The sequence below is a fragment of the Adiantum capillus-veneris genome, chromosome 25, assembly GCF_014529385.1.
Source record: "Adiantum capillus-veneris isolate H3 chromosome 25, ASM1452938v2, whole genome shotgun sequence".
Lineage (NCBI taxonomy): Eukaryota > Viridiplantae > Streptophyta > Polypodiopsida > Polypodiales > Pteridaceae > Adiantum > Adiantum capillus-veneris.
Window position 1 is genome coordinate 73,610,055 of NC_140955.1, and position 16,777 is coordinate 73,626,831.

At 42.2% G+C, this 16,777-nt stretch overlaps 1 protein-coding gene across 4 annotated transcripts in view; it reads left to right on the top strand.

Annotated features, from left to right (window-relative positions):
- Positions 1–16,777, top strand: part of LOC147425101 (protein transport protein SEC16B homolog) — a 147,542-nt gene that overhangs the window by 90,045 nt on the left and 40,720 nt on the right. For all 4 annotated transcript variants that reach the window (XM_086499765.1, XM_086499762.1, XM_086499763.1 and 1 more), the window contains 3 exons: positions 4,129–4,256; positions 4,345–4,456; positions 4,544–4,846. In XM_086499765.1, coding sequence (XP_086355891.1) covers positions 4,129–4,256; positions 4,345–4,456; positions 4,544–4,846 — 543 coding nt within the window. The remainder of the gene's footprint in view (positions 1–4,128; positions 4,257–4,344; positions 4,457–4,543; positions 4,847–16,777) is intronic.

Genomic DNA, 16,777 nt, shown 5'->3' on the forward strand with positions numbered 1-16,777 from the left:
GAGACTCTTTACCTTTATTGGCTGAAGAGCTTGGACATGATTCTCTTTTCGAAGAAGCTGGATGTGATTCTCCTATGAGAGGAGTTTTGCCAATTACCATGATATCCTCCTTTGGTGGTAGGATATCTTTATTGCCAATTTGACATTCGTTGGCCATTGGTAGTTCTGTAAAGTAGGCCCTTTGTAAATCTGTAAATTTTTCATTAGGTGGTTGATCTTTTTGTTGCTTAGACACAGTTAATAATTCTTTTGGGCTTTACACTTCTTTTGTTGACTGCACTTTTGGTTTGTTAGGCAAAGCTAGTAACTCTTTAAGCCTTTGAATTACTTCAGAGGTAAAGGGGTTACGTTTGGTGACTGCTTTTCTAGTGGTGTAGTTGTACCTATTGTTGGTGCAAACACGCTGGTTGTAGATGTTGCAGATATGCCGATTGTAGGTTCTGCTGATGTAAGTGAGGTTGAGAGCGGGTTTCTTGTTGTACGCAATATATCCCTTCACCCTGCTGTAAAGAGTGAAGAGTATGCTCTTTAATCTGAAGATTAGCTTTCCATTTGAGTAGTGCTTCTTGTTTTGCAAGAAGTTCCTCCCTTTGCTTAAGCTCTTTTTCCTTGTGAAAGAATCCATCATAAGAGAAAGGAATGGGTTGCCGGGATGTTGATACCATGGCTGAGAAATCTTCTTAATCTGAGCTTGATGAAGAGGAGGATCCTCTTCCAAGTGATAGATCAAAGACACTTTTAGCTTTGACTTTTTCACTTACCAGATTACTGATAAAACTGCTATCAAAGAAAGGTTTACTCTCTTTGACTTTCTTTATCTTCATTTTATTAGCCAAGGCTGGTATTACCATTCTTTTTGATGCTGGTGCATTAGCTTGTTCTATTTTCTTAAGAGTTGCTTTTAGCTGCATGTGAAAGATTGATATTTCAGATCAATCTTTCTTACCTGATTTGATAGACATTGAAGTAGGACTTGAATCACTTGCTTCAGATTCTTTAATCCCGTATCTTCGTGAAAAATGTTTGTCTTTAATAGACTTTTCCCATCTGTGAGGATTAAAGGGTATCGGCATGAAATTTTCTTTAGGCATCATATTGAGCGCTATAGGACAATCTTCGAATCCTGAATCTAAGCTTGAAGAATCTTCTGCTATAAAAGAGGCTTCGCTTTTGAACTGGGTAATAATGAATTCGAAGTTCGAGATTTCATTGGGGGAAAGCTCTGAATAGCTGTAATCATCTTTAAGGATCAAATTCTTCAATGCCACCGTTTTTTTCTTTTCGGGGCATTCAGAAGTCCAATGACCTGTTTTGCCACAGATGATGCATTTGTTACCAATTTTAGAAGAAGTGGACTTACGTTTCCTGAAAAGGCGACATTTAGGTTTTCTTCTAAACTTCTTCTTCTTGGGTTCTTTCTTTCTGTCCTTGCAGACACATTTCTTCTTTGAATCAGCACAACCAAAGTCTTTGCTATAGTACTTCTGCTTGCAGAACTTCTTTGAAGGTTTAGAGTTTTTCAACTCTTTCTGTGCTTGCTTCTGGATGCAGAGTTCTTGTATTACTATTTGGAGAGCTTGACTGATGTCACCTAGTGTTGCTGACTAAGATCAAGATTTTGATTTTGTAATTTCTCCAAAAGTAATTTTGTTATTGCTTTTGCCAATTTGTGGATGAATTTTGCTTTAATTTCTCCAGAATGATATTTATCTGCTTTATAGATTAGATTTCAACAGTAAATACAAAAATCCCAAATTGAAGAGATACTACATATCTGTGCTTCATGAACAGCTTGAAGAGCTAGATTTGATTGATCTTCCCGATGTCCAATGAACTCTTTGTAGATTCCTTCAATTAATACGATCATTGTAGATTTGTTATCAAGAGGTCGTAAGATTACATTTTTAATTTCTTGAGGAAGCATTTCTCACCATGACTTTAGAATGCCAGTGAATCCGTTGATTGTCACTTCCACAATAGTTTGTTGCCTCATTCTTCCAAACAATATATGCTGATAGATCCAATTGGGCATATATTCTAAAACAAGGATGATATTAACATGTTCCAAGTTATCAATGTTATTGAATGTGAAATCACCTACTTTTCTAATGCCTTGCACAAATTGGGGAGTTGGTGGAATGGGTGGAGCACTAGTAGAGGCTTCTCCCATGGGCTCATCCTTTTCCATATGTAGAGGCACTTCTATTGGTATCATCTTCCGATTATTTGCAACAATTGATTATGCTTGGGATGAAGACTCATAAGAGCCTAGATGGAATATAACCAGTCCAGAATGCAGACCAGCTACTAAAGACTATGAAGCTGTATTTCATGGAGATTTGAATCAATTTGATTATTTCTATGAAGAAACAGTTTACAATGGCCTCCAAGAAGAATATATCTCAGCACAACTTCCATCTCCTCCTTATGACTATAATCTTGGCATGGAAGATGATACCGGTAGAAGTGAAATTGATGAAGTAAAGTGTCCCTTGTGTTTGTGCGGAGTACTAGATCCGAGCTAAATCCTTAAACACTTCCGCTGCACCTGACATTGATATCGGAGCTCTGTGCGTGCTTCAGCTTCGTAAACTCAAGGGAAGAACCATGATCCATCAAGAACCCAAGCAGAACCAAGAACCCAAACAGAACCAAGAACCCAAAAAACCTCTCCTAGTTTTTTTCATGAACAAATTTTTGTGTCCCGATCCTGGACTTATGAGCCACTCCCACCCTTAGTCCATCGTGCATTGGGCGCACTCCCGTCTTCATCGCCATGTCTTTGAAGGAAGATCGACATCGAATACACGAAAATCTAGATCTGGAGTACCAAGATCTACTTGCCTCGTACGTGGATATAGGAGGAGTTGGTGCAAGGTTCCCTAACCCTCTTCTGCATTGGCATTGGCATGTAGCGTGCATCCACTTCCATCGACAAGTAATCCTTAGAAATACCTCCGAGCACCCTTACCTTTCAGCTTTACCCGCCATGTTTTCACGACAGGACTATTCGAGTGGTCGTACTTGCTTGCCAGGCAGAGTCAGCACTAAGGCTGGTATTCCGTGACAGTAGTACGTCTACCTAGTAACTCGTATGGTCGGTGTTTACATCACACCAAACCTACATCCGCAGTATCCACCCGTTTGGAGGAATCTTCATCGGTTATGCATCTATAGCATTAGAAGAACATAAAGCATCCAAAGATAGAAGTTCGGTAGTTGTAACTTGTGCTTCACCTTTAATTGGGGGGATGTCAAAGGCGCACTTCACTTGCGCTACGTGGACATGCTTCTGCTACAGTCCAACATTAGTTGTAGTAGGACCTAGCATGCAGGACGTGCATGCCCAGGCAGGTCATAGTTGCATACCCTCTCTTGCATAGGACATCATTTCATCGTATAGGTGTTTTGCCGCGTGAACCACCTCTTAGCATTTTATTGTTAATAAGCTATTTTCAGCCTATCAATCCCTTGGTCGTGGGGGCTGAATTGGAGCCTGCTCGACCCAGCAAAAGATCAAAAACACATTTGTTTATCTTATGTTCTCTATTACTCAAGGGGAAACTGACTCACACAAGTTCCACATATGATGGTGATCTATGAAGCTTCAGATGTACGTATAACTTTGTGAATATTTATTTGAGATTGTTTAATATGTCAAGACATTTTGCAGGTTACTCTTAGACTTATGTAGTCTAGGATTATCCATCTCATGGTTGAATTTAGTTATAGCGAGCACATTTAGAAAGTGTAGTATGGCTCACTTACTTATAGGGTTGTACAAGCAGAGAATGATGCTGATCTTGGGATTGAAATTGACTTTACATCATTAGTTTATGCATTTTGGGTGGTCTTTTGGTGGAATGGGATGCAAACATTAATCTCAATGACAGATACTACCACAATATTTTTCAGATAGTTTCCTACACATACTAGTAGCAAGTTTTCAAACAAAACGCATGTATGCTAATTGGGCATACATATATATGTTTGTGTACATATATATGTACACACACACACACACACACACACACACACACACACGTGCATATTTTTATCCTCGTAAATTATGTATGTCTGCACTGTTGCACAAATACAATCTACCTACGTTTTGTCTTTGACTGATAGAGGACGGAGTTGTATGAGTATGCCAAAGCCCTTGGAAATCCTCAATTCGTTCTCTTGCCATTTCAACCCTACAAATTACTGTATGCATATATGCTGGTTGAAGGTGGGAAAATTTCAGAGGCCCGAAGGTCAGTGGTCTATTAGGTGTTTTGACTATGGTGTGTGTGCGTGTATTAATTAATTGTCTGCATGCATTCTTCGTCCTGGATTTGACAGATATTGTCAGGCTGTCTCAAAGGCTTTGAAGAATGCTGGGCGGACTTCAGAAATTGAGTTTTGTAGGCAAGCTGCTGTGGCTTTAGAGGAACGGTTGCGCATACATTGCCAGGTTGTTTAGCATCTGCTCTGCAAGCCACCTTCTTATTGTGCCATTTTCTTTCTATGTTCTGAGGTGCTTGTTGATGGCCATTGACAGGGTGGGTACAATCTCAATTCTGCCACTGGAAAACTTGTTGGAAAGTTCATAGGGACACTTGATAGTACATTACATAGGATTATGGGTGGCCCTCCTCCAAGGCAAGCTTCAGAGCCATCACTCAACAGGAACCCGAAGGACTGGTATTCCAATAATCCGAAATTGGTTGATTCTGCTAAAATTCGTGAAACGAGTCTGGACCCATCACTGCAAAAAGAGAATTCTGCATTGTTTAACAACCGGAAAATGGAGTCAACATCACGAAGTATCTCAGAACCAAACCTTAGTTGGAATCGGGAAAAGGTAAGCAATGAGCATTTTCATGCACCTCTTGCTGTCTGTGTGCCTGGCTGCCTGTCCCTTTCTCTGGTCTCGTAGGTCTTTTAGGACTTTTGCAGACGTAAATAAACATTCCATTTTATTTCATTTTGTTCTGTTGACCAAAAGCAGGAGGACATCAATAATCATATAAAGGACCATCTGACAGTAGGTGTTCCTCACAATGACTAAGGATTTAAACCCCAAAAGCATATAAAGCTAGAAAGACTATGGGTAACTACTAACCAAAGAACCAAGGCCAAATGGACATAGTAAACTGTGTACACACTAATAAAGCCCAGGAAAAATCTTTTTTAACGAGGGTAAAATGCTGTCCTGACGAACTAGAAAACAAACGAGAGTCCCATGGCATTTATGAGCTGTTACAGGAGGGTTCGTACTGTAGATACTTTATATCGTTTTTATTATGAGGGCTGGACTAGATGGTTTGGCTACACCACCAGACGTGGACAAAGCTAGTGGCAGATTTGTGTAGGCTTCGCAAGGCCAGTTTGAGCTTCGATACCATTCTCATGATTGATTGTATGCTATCATTGATATATCCTTTCCAAAAGAGTCTTGCATAGTATATATGACAAATAATCGGTGCACGCGTGACCATGGAGGAGGCATAGCTATCATTAAAAGTAACTTAACTATGCCTTGCGTGACCGTTGCCTTATTCTCTCCACTTGGAAAGAGTTGAAAATGTTTAAAAGCATTTTCGTACAAAATTTCACCAACCGAAGACGCAAACACCTTACGTGCTCCTTACCCTTAAGTCGAGATCACGTCCCACCAAGGTTATGGGCATGGAGAGAGTTGTGGAGTACATGATAAAGATGCACCAAAATTTGTCACATTGGCTGCCTAGAGTTGTATGAAGACCCAATATTCGAATGTATACAGATGCTTACGTGCCAAAAATAGCTTATTTGCCTAAAAAAAGAACAAGTGCAAAAGGGGTCACTTTTAATTTCCACATCATCTTGTGTCTTTGTCAGCAAGTGAAATTTGACATGCTGTCCAGGCACTACACAGGTCTCTCGAAGAAATATAGCATTTAACTCAATTGCTTTGACTATTTTCCTTTTGGCTTCTTTTGATATTTTTCCCCATAAATGGATACATCATATCATCATGGGGAACCAAGGGTGGAGAGGTAGGTAGGGAGGGAGAGGTGTGTTAGTCCCTTGCCGGGTCCATTTTACACACATGACATGACACAAGCCATACTCATGCATAAGCGAGCGTAGAGAGCGGCATCTTCCAGCCATAGAGCCAAGAGAGTCTCTCCCCCAAGCCTAGGAGCCTGTGTTACAAGTTGGTAAGGTGGCGTGCCCAATTGGAAGGACAATGGCCAAGAGGACAAAGGGAAACTGAAAACTGGAAGAACTTATAAAGTTGTGGTCGAAGGGGCCTAAAAAGGGGTTAGGACTTTAAAAGTCCTAATTCACTGACTTAAAGACTTATGGAGCACCGGCTGAGGAGCCTAAACCCAAAGTGTCAGAAGCTTGACGTCTAGACGTGATTTCCATAAATCGCACTGACATGCTGATGTGGCCGATCGTACAAAGTTCCGAAAATTGTGTTGTTGTTGACGTGGCAGGCTGTACGGATTTCCATAATCTGCGTTGGCAGATTTTTGGTAGTTTACGTTGGGCTTTTGGATTTGATGCTTATGGGGGTGCAATGCTTTTGAACCTGATGCTTTTGGGGCTTTGCTTTTATAAGTGCCCCCACTTCTCAGGGAGCATCTAGACGCAGAGTCTTGGAGAGAGTTGGACCTTGGGAGTTGTACTTTGCGAGCATAATAATAAAGAAATATTGGAAGGGGCGCCAGTCTTTGGGGTTAGTGTGTCTTCGCTCTGAACTCCGTTGTGGTGTGTTGCTATTGATTTCTCACTTGGAGTGTCCAAGCCTGTAATAGTGGTATGAGAGCTCAGGACAATTATTTTCTATGGAGGATCCGATCCCTTCTGCATCACACATGGGTTCTCTCGAAGAATTCGACAGAGATGACACCCCTTTGCGGGGAATGAAGAAAAGTTGAAACCCAACGCGGGAATTGAAGAAACCAACGGAGATTTAGGCAAATTTTTGGTGGGTAATTTTACCAAACAGAGCACAAACATCAACTGTAGGTTGACACATGTGTGAAAAGATTAATGAAGTACTCCTGGAACCCGAAATATGAAGAATTATCTCATTGATGAGATTCATTTGAGATGGCAAGAGGCCTCGATTCTCCTATCAAAGCGGGAAGGGAGCCGAAAGAAAAGCCGAGTGCAGAAAAGTGGAAATTGTACTCGCAGAAAGAGTTTGACAAAGCTCTTGAAAAGAAGATGAATTGGTTAAGGAAAGACAAAGCACTCTCTGAAGAAGAGGAAACCAACGGATTTCTTGGTTATTTGGACTGGAAGTCGACTTTCGAGGTGGTAAGCAGATCCAAGAAACGTGTCCGATATTCCGGCGTAGCAAAATTAGCCATCACACCCAGACCACGCTGATCTTGAATAGGTGTCTCGATGCACTAAAATTACATACCCAGGCAACATCCAATTAGGAAAATTAGTGGTTGGCACATTACAATGCAACACAAATCCTCACATATGCATGTTAGAAGACACAATGAATGCCGCCGCTAAGCACTATCCTGAGACAGATGGTCTGCCGTATCCCGACAAATAACCTAGAAATTTGCCATGAGCTCAAAGGACTCCGAGACCACAGCTTGTGTCGCTTGGAGGTTTCAAGCATAGAATTAAACGCTCCCCAGACATCCCGTCTGCATCGTTTAGAGGTCTTCCAGCGTACAACAAAACGCTCCCCAGGCATCCCGTCTGCGTCGTTTTGAGGTTTTTGAGCATACAACAAAACGCTTCCTATCTGCGTCGTTCCGAGGTTCATACATTATCAAACAATGTTTCTCACTACTTTACCGGGGAGTAAATCACCAATCATTGAAACCAATATTTAAAACCAGAGTCAAACAAGTCAAATCGGCACCAAGACAGGTTTAAAACGGATTCAATCCATTTCAAACAAATTTCAAATAGTGCTCTCTCTGACAAAGTTCAGACGTATCTAAATACAAAACATCTAGATTATTCATTTAGATTTTTGTTTGGACAACCGAACTTTGAGGACGATTGGCTTATCCTTCAGCATCAGGGTAATGGTACGGTTCCGGATTTGGAGTGTCGCGTCATTCTTGTCGTGCCAAGGGTGCCCAAGAGAACGTCACAATTGCCCAACTTTAAGATGTGGAAATCGGCTTGTCCATGGCATCCCATGAAAAAGCCGTAATTAGCGGAACCACTTTATGTGTTTGTCCAGTAGATAACTCGGCTTCAATTTCGCGTCCTTATGAATCATAATCATAGTCTTTGAGGTTGACTTTCACGGGATTCTCGGGGATTGGTTCGTTGTTGCCTTGGAATTCTGATTTCTTGCTAGAGTTGCTTGCGTAGTGAACTCTAGCTTTCCTTTCATAAGTTTGAGCCGACCGTAGCATGGTCCATAAGCTCTTGCATGGTTGAGACTTCTTTGGACAAACAATGCTCTTGCAACGGTGATGGCAGTCTAATGGTGTATCTCTCGCACTAGTTCTCCAAGGGAATGAACTTGAAGAAAGACACCGGAAGGTAATGAGCTCTCTGGAAGTTGTGCAATTGTTGCGCTATAAAAAAGGGGCTTTTTTATCCACTTTGAATCAAATTTTCCTCTTTTCTCTTCTCAGCCGACATGGCCTTTTGGGGTCTCCTTTTAATTGACTCATTTTTGGCCTCTTCTGGTAAAGTTTGGAGCCCAAGTCGGTGACCTTGTGCACATGGGAGGGGGTTCTTTGTCCAGAGGACCAAAAAGGAGGGCAAGGGCTTGGGCAGGTAGTGTGAACAGGCGGAAAAAGGCGCCCCACTCTCCCCTAGAGTCCACGAGCCCATGAAGCGCATCAAGCCAAGCTTCTCTCCAATTGATACACCTAAAGGGTACTCCCCCTTTAGGCTATATACCCCCCAACTGTCCACTTTTCCCTTCCCATGTGAAATAATCCCCCCGCCACATGGCAACCTCCTCCTCAATCCTCCTAAATCCCTTGGTGTCCCACAAATTTTCAGACTTTCCTCAAAGCAAGAGAGCTTCTCGGACAAACTTCCCCCAAGCATAACTTGTTGCTCCGGTCACCGAATGACACACTATAACACACGGCTTGGAGCCTAAGTCCTTGGCTACTTCTAGGATTCTCAAACCTTAGCATTTCTAATTCCAATCATCAAGTTGGCCCAGTTGCCTTTGTCGCATGCATCCGCAATCACTTTCTAAGTTGAGACCGCCCACTTCGGATGCTCATAACTCATGATGTACAAGTCCGATTCACGGTCTATAAAGCACGGTTGAAAATATTTATTAAAAACCATGTCTTGGAGACTCGAACAACCCAAAACATTAGCACCCAAGCCTAGCAAAATCACACCTTTGTACATGAAGTTTTACATGGTCACTTCCAAGTCCCATTGATAGCATCTTATTTGTCACAGTTTTCATCAAACGTGCCATATATTTCTTCAATCTATAACCATTAACACGATATTTATACTGTGCACCACTCAAATCTGCTAACTGATATGTGCCATTATCAAACTTGTTCACAACAATAAAAGGACCTTCCTGCTTGATTTGAAACTTTCTTTGAAAGGTATTGTCCAATTTACTTTTGTATCACAACACTAGATTACCCTTTTTCAATTCTCTTATCTTGTATGCATTCATTAGCCTTTAGCTGAGCCATCTTTGTCACTTCTTCATAGTAGCTCAAAGCTAAAACTCTGTCCAATTGCAAACATTGTAAATCCAACAATCTTTTCTGCCAAGTATTTGTTTGCTCTTCATCTCCCGATGACAACAATCTGAGTGCAGGAATCTCCACTTCAATTGGCAATAAAGCTTCCTTGCTATAAACCAAGTGGTAAGGAGAAAATCCTGTGCTCGTTTTGATTGCAGTTCTGTAGGCCCATAATGCACAAGGCAACTTTGAATCCCAAGTCTTCCCATGTGTCTGGGTCAGCTTTGTCAAGATCTTCACCAACTGTCCATTGAACCTCTCATTGAGACCGTTGCATTGGGGATATAAGGAGAACTGTACCTGTGCTGTATATTGAGCTTCTCGCATAAGAAATCAAGCAACTCTCCTCTAAATCCTGGTCCTCTATCAAAAAGTAGCTCTAGTGGCACACCAAATTTGCAGCATATATGCTCATAAACAAACTTTCCCATTTCCTTACTGGTAATGTATTTGATAGCCTTGGCTTCTGACCATCGTGACAAAAATAATCCACTGCTATCAAAATGTAAGCATTCCTTTTGCTAGTCATGGGTAAGGGTCCAATAGCATCAAGACCCCATTTTTCAAACACATCAAAAGCTAGAATTGTTTTTCGTAATTTGGGCTTTTAAATTCTCTTTCCCATCTTCTGGTAAGGCAAACAAGACTTGCACCAATGGTTAACATCCCGCTGAATGCTTGGCTACACATAGCCTTCTTGCAAAAATTATGCAACATGACCTTCATGGCAAAATGGCCTCCACAAGATCCCTCATTTTCTTCCAAAATCTTGTAGATTTTCTCTTTGCAGGGCACACGATGCAAAACCAAATCACTTCCTTTCATGTAAAGGACATCCTTAAGCACTTTGTACTTTCTAGCTTTTCTTATAAAAGCATACTTTTTGGAGGATGGTAAACCTTCAGGTAGAACACCTGTCAACAGAAAATTCATCTCCTTTGATAACACTTCCCTCTCATGATATAAAGGGGCATTTGCCTTCAACACAAACACAGAAGTGATCATTTCTTGGGCAGCATCATGAGCTTCTTCATTTTGAGGCCTCTCAATATGCTGCAAACTCCATGCTTCAAACTTTTCACCTTGACGCATAAATTCTTCAGTTTCGGATTCTTATTCTTCTATACTCCCAATACTTGCTTCACGACCAACAAGGCATCTCCTTTAATCTGTAAGCGTCCAATTCCCAACTGTAAAGAGATGTGCAGACCACCTCCAAGAGCCATGTATTCTGTTTCATTGTTACTTTTTGCATCAAGTTTCAGCCCTTGTTTCCTTATAAGTTTTCCTTGTGCATCATAAATGACAATGCCTCACGAAGCAACATAATGACTTCTTTGATAAGAGCCATCAAAATATAACAGTGAAGCATCAGATATGGCAAGAGTCTCGACTTTCTTCTTTTGCACTACCTTTTTCTTAACCAAAACAGGAGTATCTTTATAAGTGAGTTAATTTGCTAGAGTAGCCCGAGTACTCTCTTCTAATTAAAAGGTGAACTGAAACTCTTGGAGTTTAATAACCCATTTCTCACTGTTTTTGATATATTCGAATTATTGAACAGCTGAGGAAGCAATGAATAATTGGTGAGAAAAGTGGACGACTTTTGCAATAAGTAATGTTTGAATCGTGTGCAAGCATAAACCATATTGGTCATCACCAATTCAATTTCAGAGTAATCTTTTTCATGAGGAGTCTGCTAGTATAATGAATAGGTTTCATATACTGAGATTCCTTCCCCTTTTGCAGTAACATAGCTTCAATGGCACCGTCTCCCACTGATGGGTTGACATAAAACTCATTTTTCCAGTCAGGAGCTTGCATAATGGGTAGTGTACTCAAAACTTCTTTGATTCTGTCAAAAACATCGTCACAATCACGAGACCACTCCAAGGGATCATTCTTAACTGTTTGCTGTAATGGATACAATAGCTGTGATGCCAAAGGTATGAAACGAGACAAATACTTAACCTTTTGTATGAAAGCGGCCAACTGTCTGTTATCTTTTGGAGATGACAGCAACAACAAAGCCTCCACTTTCCTGCTTCAATCTCATTTTCTGAAATCACATGTCCAAGAAGCTTCACCCGTGGTTGCGCCAAATGACATTTTTTAGGGTTCAATTGACCCTCTCATTCATCATACCTTGCAAAAGTCATTTCAAGCTTTTGAACATGCTCTTTCCTTGAACTGTATACACAGAAATCATCTATGAATCCTTTGACAAACTTCCCAAGGAACGGGGTAAGGACCTACCCAGTCCACTTTTCTTTCAAAAGCTCCAGGCCCATTTGTCAACCCAGAAGAAAGGCAGCAAAAGCATAAACAACCCCATGACGTAATAAAAGTAGTCTTTTTCCGGTCTTCAGGAGCAAGGATAAGCTGAAAATATCTTGAATAACCATCACAGACACTCTAGCTTTCAAAGCTAGCCACTGCATCTAAAAGTTGATTAATGAAAGGCAAAGGGTAAGGATCTTTCTTGGTCACTACATCTAATGGCTTGTAATCAACGCAAACTCTCCAACGCCCATCTTTCTTTGGAGTGACCACTACAAGGCTCACCAATTCAGCATTATCCACTGGCACAATGAACCCTGCATCCAAAAGTTTGTCCACTTCTTCCTTTAAAGCATTCATTTGCTCCTTACCCATCCTTCTTAGTTTCTGTCGTATTGGCTTTGCCCCTTCAACTAGTTCAATCTTCACAGAATTTCCAACAAAACCCCTTATTTCTTGATATGAAGTGATGAAAAGATTTGGAAACCTGTTCAACATTGTTAAGTACTCTCTTCTTTCTCCTTGTGTCAAATCAGCACTCAACATATTTTGAATCAAGTCTTTCTTCATTGGCAATTTCTGTTTAGGCTGCATCAACTCTTCAAGTTGCTCGAAATGGCTTGAAGCATTTACATTCCCTGACACTTACAATATTTGACCCACTCCTCTCTTCCCCTCATCCAACAACAAGAATGCCACTTCACCCTCGTCACTTGAACTGGAAGCAGTGCTACTTTCTGAATCTTCAGAACTGTCTTCACTGGTAACTTCGGATTCCTCATTCTCACTCACATCTTCTAGTGCCGAAGGTGGCTTGGTAGTCATATGAAACACCCTTCCTGCCATACACATAGATTGTGCCCTTGCACCAATCTTGCACAGCACCAACAACTCTCAACCAAGGTCGTCCCAAAATGAGAGGGAAAACTTCCATGCCAGCTGGCATAACATGAAAGTTTACTATAACCTTCATGTTAAAGATTTCAACTTCCAAATTCTTAATCAGCCCCAAACACTTCACTTTGGCATGGTTTGCTAGTCGAATCCGAAATTGAGAGCTTCCGCATGTAATGAGACCCAGTTTCTCGACATATGACTATGTGATCACACAAACTTGAGCACCTTCATCAATGTAGGTCTCTCCCATGCCAACACCTTTGTGCCAAGTGTTCACCACATGACAAATGTCGGGTAACTCTCCCAAAGCCAACACTCTGATTTGTCCATGCTTCGGCTGACTTCCATTGCCTCTTGAGTTTGGACACCATATTCATCAACTATCCAAAAGTACAATCTACTTTCCTCCCAATCAGGTTTTCCTTTAAACTGTAAGCTGTTTGGCCTTCTCCCTAAGGTAAATCTACTACTTCAAACCATCTACGAGGTCTTCTCTTCGTCTTGGCTTTTGCATCTGCACACTTTTTCTCTTTCTGTTCCTTTTTGCTAGGACTTGGAGCGGCATAGCCTTCTCTCTCTCTTTTGCCTACGGGCAGCATATCTGCCTCCTCCTTTTCCACTCGCACAATATCCACATGACCACCAGAGGTTGAGGCCTGATTTTCCTGTTGAGTACCTTGATCTCCCCGTATATCCAATGCATAATCATTAGCCCTTTTAGGGATCTGTTGGGGAAATGGAAACATATCACCTCCCATTCTTGTTGGCTTTAAACAATAAGTGCTGATGTGACCAAGTTCACCACAATTATAACAGGTATAAAACAGGTAGGGAGGAATCTCCTCTGCGGCTCAAAGACGCCTTTGTCCACGACCGAGCTTCACATGCCTGGGCCATTGCTCTACCACGTCCACGACCACGACCACGACCACCTCCACCTCCAAGAACACTGAGTCGCAATTCCTGCATCATGGTCATCATGTTTTGCATATTTCGTTGTAACTGTTCAGTATTAGCAATCCTTTGAGCAGGTTGGGCTTCAGCCTCTGTCTGGTTTTCCTTCTTTTGGCCACCATTACTTTGCACAGGGACCGCTTTCCCACACTCATTGAGTCTTTGAGCCTTCCATCTTTCTCCCTTGCAATAGTGACTGCTTCTTCAAAGGTAGCGGGCTTTTTCAGCTCAACTTTGAACTTCAGACTTTGCCACAAAACGGTCCTTCTTTAACATGGATGGAAGGATTTCATTTCCCAAAGCTCGGGCCCATTTTATCCCATAAACGAGTGAACTGCATGACAAAATCATCAACACTTTGATTAACCTTTCGAGTGTACCCCAAAATTTCATGTCAAACTTCATCAGGTACTTCAATGGATCTGTATTGTGCCAGAAAAGCTTGCTTCACATGATTGTAGTTTAAAACTACCCTTGGAGTTTGTGCCTGTACCTACTCTTCCCATTTTTGTAACCAAACTTTGTCTCATCGTAAATTGTATTGCAGCAATCGCAACAATATAGCTTGGTCTAGTATATTTCACAGTAAGCAATTGACTTCCAATTTTTCAATAAAAGTCTGTGCATTCTCATTAGGCAATCCATGAAACTGTGGAAACTCGTCCCTCATGTTTGATTGCCACAAAAACACTTACATGTGACGTCGAAAGCTCAAGGGATGTCAATGGATCGCTCGAGTACCTAATCCACCTCACACTGGGTAACCCATTCCCCAGTGCTTGGCTTCACAAAACCTCATGATCCTCCAAAGGTTGCATTCCAATTACATGACCACCTCAAGTGCTGTCCAGACTCCACAATTTGCACATACATAGGCGATTGTCCATAAGGACCCACATCCCCTTTACATTCTCTGCCTCTGCAGAATAGACATATTTCACAAGAATTGGAGCATGGGAGCACTTGCTCCTCAGTGGGGGCACCAAAACGATGTTAATGTGCAAACGGCAAGAAAAACAAGTGCCTCTATAGCCTTGCACGAATCACACCGCTGAAAACACCTGTGATAAACACCTGTAGAGATTTATGAAAAAACCCTCAAGCATGGAGCACACTCGAAATTAGGGAAAACAGAGGATATCATGACGTCGAAATTAGGAGAAACAGAGGACATCATGACGAAGCTCGTCTCGTGGAGATGTCCATAGAGTATCCATAGGCAAAAACAAATGAAGAATGAAAGAGTTATGGCCGTTCAAAATCGAGGGTCTACTTTTTCTTGCTAAAATATAAGCTCTCTGGAAGTTGTGCAGGTATTGTAGCTATTAAAAAGGGGCTTTTTTATCCACTTTAAATTAAATTTTCCTCTTCTCTCTCCTCAGCCGACATGGCCTTTAGGGTCTCCTTTTAATTGGCTCATTTTTGGCCTCTCTTGGTAAAGTTTGGAGCCCAAGTCGATGACCTTGTGCACATGGGAAAGGGGGGGGGGGGGGAGGGGGAGGGGGGGGGGGGGGGGGGGGGGGGGGGGGGGGGGGGGGGGGGGGTGTCTTTGTCCAGAGGACCAAAAAGGAGGGCAAGCACCTGGGCAGGTGTCACAAGACGGGCGCCACATGCCAATAGAAAAGATAAGACTGAATAGACTTTTAGCAGTTGTTTTTCTGTCACAAGACAGGCACCACATGCCAAGAAAAGAACAGACTGAACAGACTTTTAGCACTTCAATAACAACTGAACTGAAAGAGAGAGAGACGACACACGACATAGAGTGACGGAATTCCACCCTAGAGAGTATTGGCCCCAAACCTTGGGGCCCCTTTCGGTATTTCTTTATATTGCATCAACACAGTACAAGCCGGTACTGCAGACTTTGCACCTTCTCCGGGAAGCATGCTAGAGAATGAGCCCATGACCTTATATTTAAAGGCCCTAGGCCCCAAAAGCAGTTTACATGAAAAGCCTTCAAACTCAAAAGCATTTGGTCCAAAAGTAATGCCCAAAAGCTGCAAGCGTAAATCACGGAATACAGCTGTCACGTCAACAGTTAGCACAAAACGCGAAAATCTGTACAGTACCACTGCCACGTCATCAGCTTTTGTGTGGGTCCTACTTTATTTTAATTCCTTTATGTCACTGGGGCCCCATCAAACGAGGTCCCCATAAGTTGGTAGGACTTCTTCTTCTGCTATTTGTTCTTCTTAGGGTTTAGACCCCTCGGCCGGGATCTGCAAGTTGGCTCCATTCTTCAGGGCTTTGACACGTCAACAGTTTGTGACAATAGGTAGTGTGAACAGACTGGAAAAAGGAGCCCCACTCTCCCCTTGAGTCCACGAGTCCATGAAGCCCATCAAGCCAAGCTTCTCTCCAAATGATACACCTAAAGGTTACTCCCCCTTTAGGCTATATATCCCCCACTTTCCACTTTTCCCTTCCGATGTGGGATAATCCCCCCGCCACATGGAAACCTCGTCCTCAATCCTCCCAAATCCCTTGTGTCCCACAAATTTCCAGACTTTCCCCAAAGCAGGAGAGCTTCTCGGACAAACTTCCCCCAAGCATAACTTGTTGCTCCGGTCACCGAATGACACACCGTAACCCCCTATCCCACCGGTGGAGATTGTGCGAGATATATGGCTGGAGCTGATCCAACACTTCGAGGTCAGTTTGAGAGGTTGCAGGGCAGCTCGGACAGTATGCGAGAGTGCCGCGAGGCATTCCTACAACTTTGTCGTCGAGGGTCGTTCTCCTAGTGGATGGCACTACCGGCAACCTGTGTGGTTGTTTCCTCCTCCCATATCGTGGTTTAGTTGTCACTCTACATATCTCACTTTTTCATTGGGAGAGTCTTCCCTCATGCTGATATAACCCCCTCTTGTTGGGGCAGTTTGTAGCATGCTGGGCAGCTTTACTAACTAATAGAAGGATCTTTTTCTTGGGAAAAATAG